This window comes from Photinus pyralis, unplaced genomic scaffold, assembly GCF_008802855.1.
Source record: "Photinus pyralis isolate 1611_PpyrPB1 unplaced genomic scaffold, Ppyr1.3 Ppyr1.4_LG3a, whole genome shotgun sequence".
In the NCBI taxonomy this organism is placed as follows: domain Eukaryota; kingdom Metazoa; phylum Arthropoda; class Insecta; order Coleoptera; family Lampyridae; genus Photinus; species Photinus pyralis.
In genome coordinates this window covers 18,479,032-18,480,479 of record NW_022170509.1, presented here as the reverse complement: position 1 = coordinate 18,480,479, position 1,448 = coordinate 18,479,032, and the positions used below count along the sequence as shown (strand labels likewise).

The 1,448-nt window shown below is 36.1% G+C and overlaps 1 protein-coding gene across 1 annotated transcript; it reads right to left on the bottom strand.

Moving 5' to 3' along the window:
* Window positions 1-1,439, bottom strand: LOC116166008. Its single transcript, XM_031480816.1, has 5 exons — window positions 1,149-1,439; window positions 958-1,098; window positions 512-912; window positions 311-458; window positions 1-255 (listed from the first exon to the last, which is right to left on the bottom strand). Exons 1-5 carry the CDS (start codon window positions 1,282-1,284, stop codon window positions 92-94), a joined length of 990 nt encoding a protein of 329 aa, XP_031336676.1. The 5' UTR covers window positions 1,285-1,439; the 3' UTR covers window positions 1-91.
* Window positions 1,440-1,448: the final 9 nt, after the last annotated feature.

Here is a 1,448-nt window from a genome sequence, read left to right as displayed (position 1 = left end):
AACACTTTTATCATTTATTTGCAAATACTGTAACAAAATATGAACTATTTTTTACAATTGACTTTGGAATCTTATGAAAAGGAAGCCACATTCACATATTTTGATTGTCAGATTCTGCACTACTATGTGCACTGGTACCGCCAATTCTTGCTTTTGCAAATTTTTGATGATGTTCAGTTGTTAATGGAAGAAGAGCCTTAAAGAAATGCCTCGCACAGGTTAGAGTTCCTTCACGAAATCTTCGAAAGTCTCTACCTATTGAGTCAGATCGCGTACATACACTAACTCGCTGTTTGTTCATTAAACTTACCCATCGGTAACGTTTCATTTTCTATAACGACAGTTTGCTGAGTTAACGCAGCTAACATTCTCAAGAGTACGTTTTCCTCATCTTTATCTGACATCGGCCCGAGCTTGGCAATAAAGTTAATCAAATATTCGATTAAACACGCTTCTTCCTGAAAGAATGGCGAAATACAAAAAGATATAGGTACATTGTTACAGTCAATACCAAATCAAACTTTGCTAAACACTGCTCCGTTAATTTGTAATTAATTACAATTACTTCTAAATCGTCTGTTCCCAACACTGGACTTCTTAAGGTTTCTAACCAGTCGTAAAGTAAACTTGCCAACATAGCAATATTGGTTTCATTTTTTAAAAGTTTCCATCCAAATTGAGATGCATTTATGGTATTTTCGTATTCCAAAATTGTTTGTGCGAATTTTGAGTCGGCATTGTCAAAGGGAATTAGAAGGGATGAGATGACTTCACTTCGATCATATATTTCTCGGAGAGAATCAGTATCCTCTTTTTGCTTATTGGTGACTAGTTCTTGAAAACATTTATTTTCGTTCAGCAATAAATCCTTTACGTCTTCCTTCAATTCTTCTCCATCCAAAGTACTTAGATCTACAATACAATTTCGGTGAAACTTACTTCGTAAGTAGCCTTTACCTGAGTACGAATCACTAAACTTTACAGATGCATCTGTGTTTTCGTCACATTCCGACGGACTAGGACTTGGAGAAGTTGCGTTGCATGTGTAAGAACTGTTGCATGTCGGAAGCTTTGGCAGATCGTCAGTCGAAAGAATGTCTACATGAAAACGACGTAATAATATTATTAAAGCAAATTTGTATTCCTACCGTCAACGCTGGATACACGGGAAAAGGACTCTTGTTGCTGGGTACCACCATGTACCTTTATACAAAGGAAGTTTTGTGTTATCGAGAGTGCATTTGAAGAAAATTCATCAGTTTGACAGCCACATAACTCCAACATTCTCTCGCAAATTACATGAACAATCTGTAAAGTTGTTGGAATTATTATTAGGTATAAGTAGTGTAATTTGCTAGTAACGGAAATTAAAGCTTGGACTCTACAATTCACAATTATCACCTTGCTTCTCTCTTGTAAAGAGACGCTCTCACGCTGTTATTCGTAAT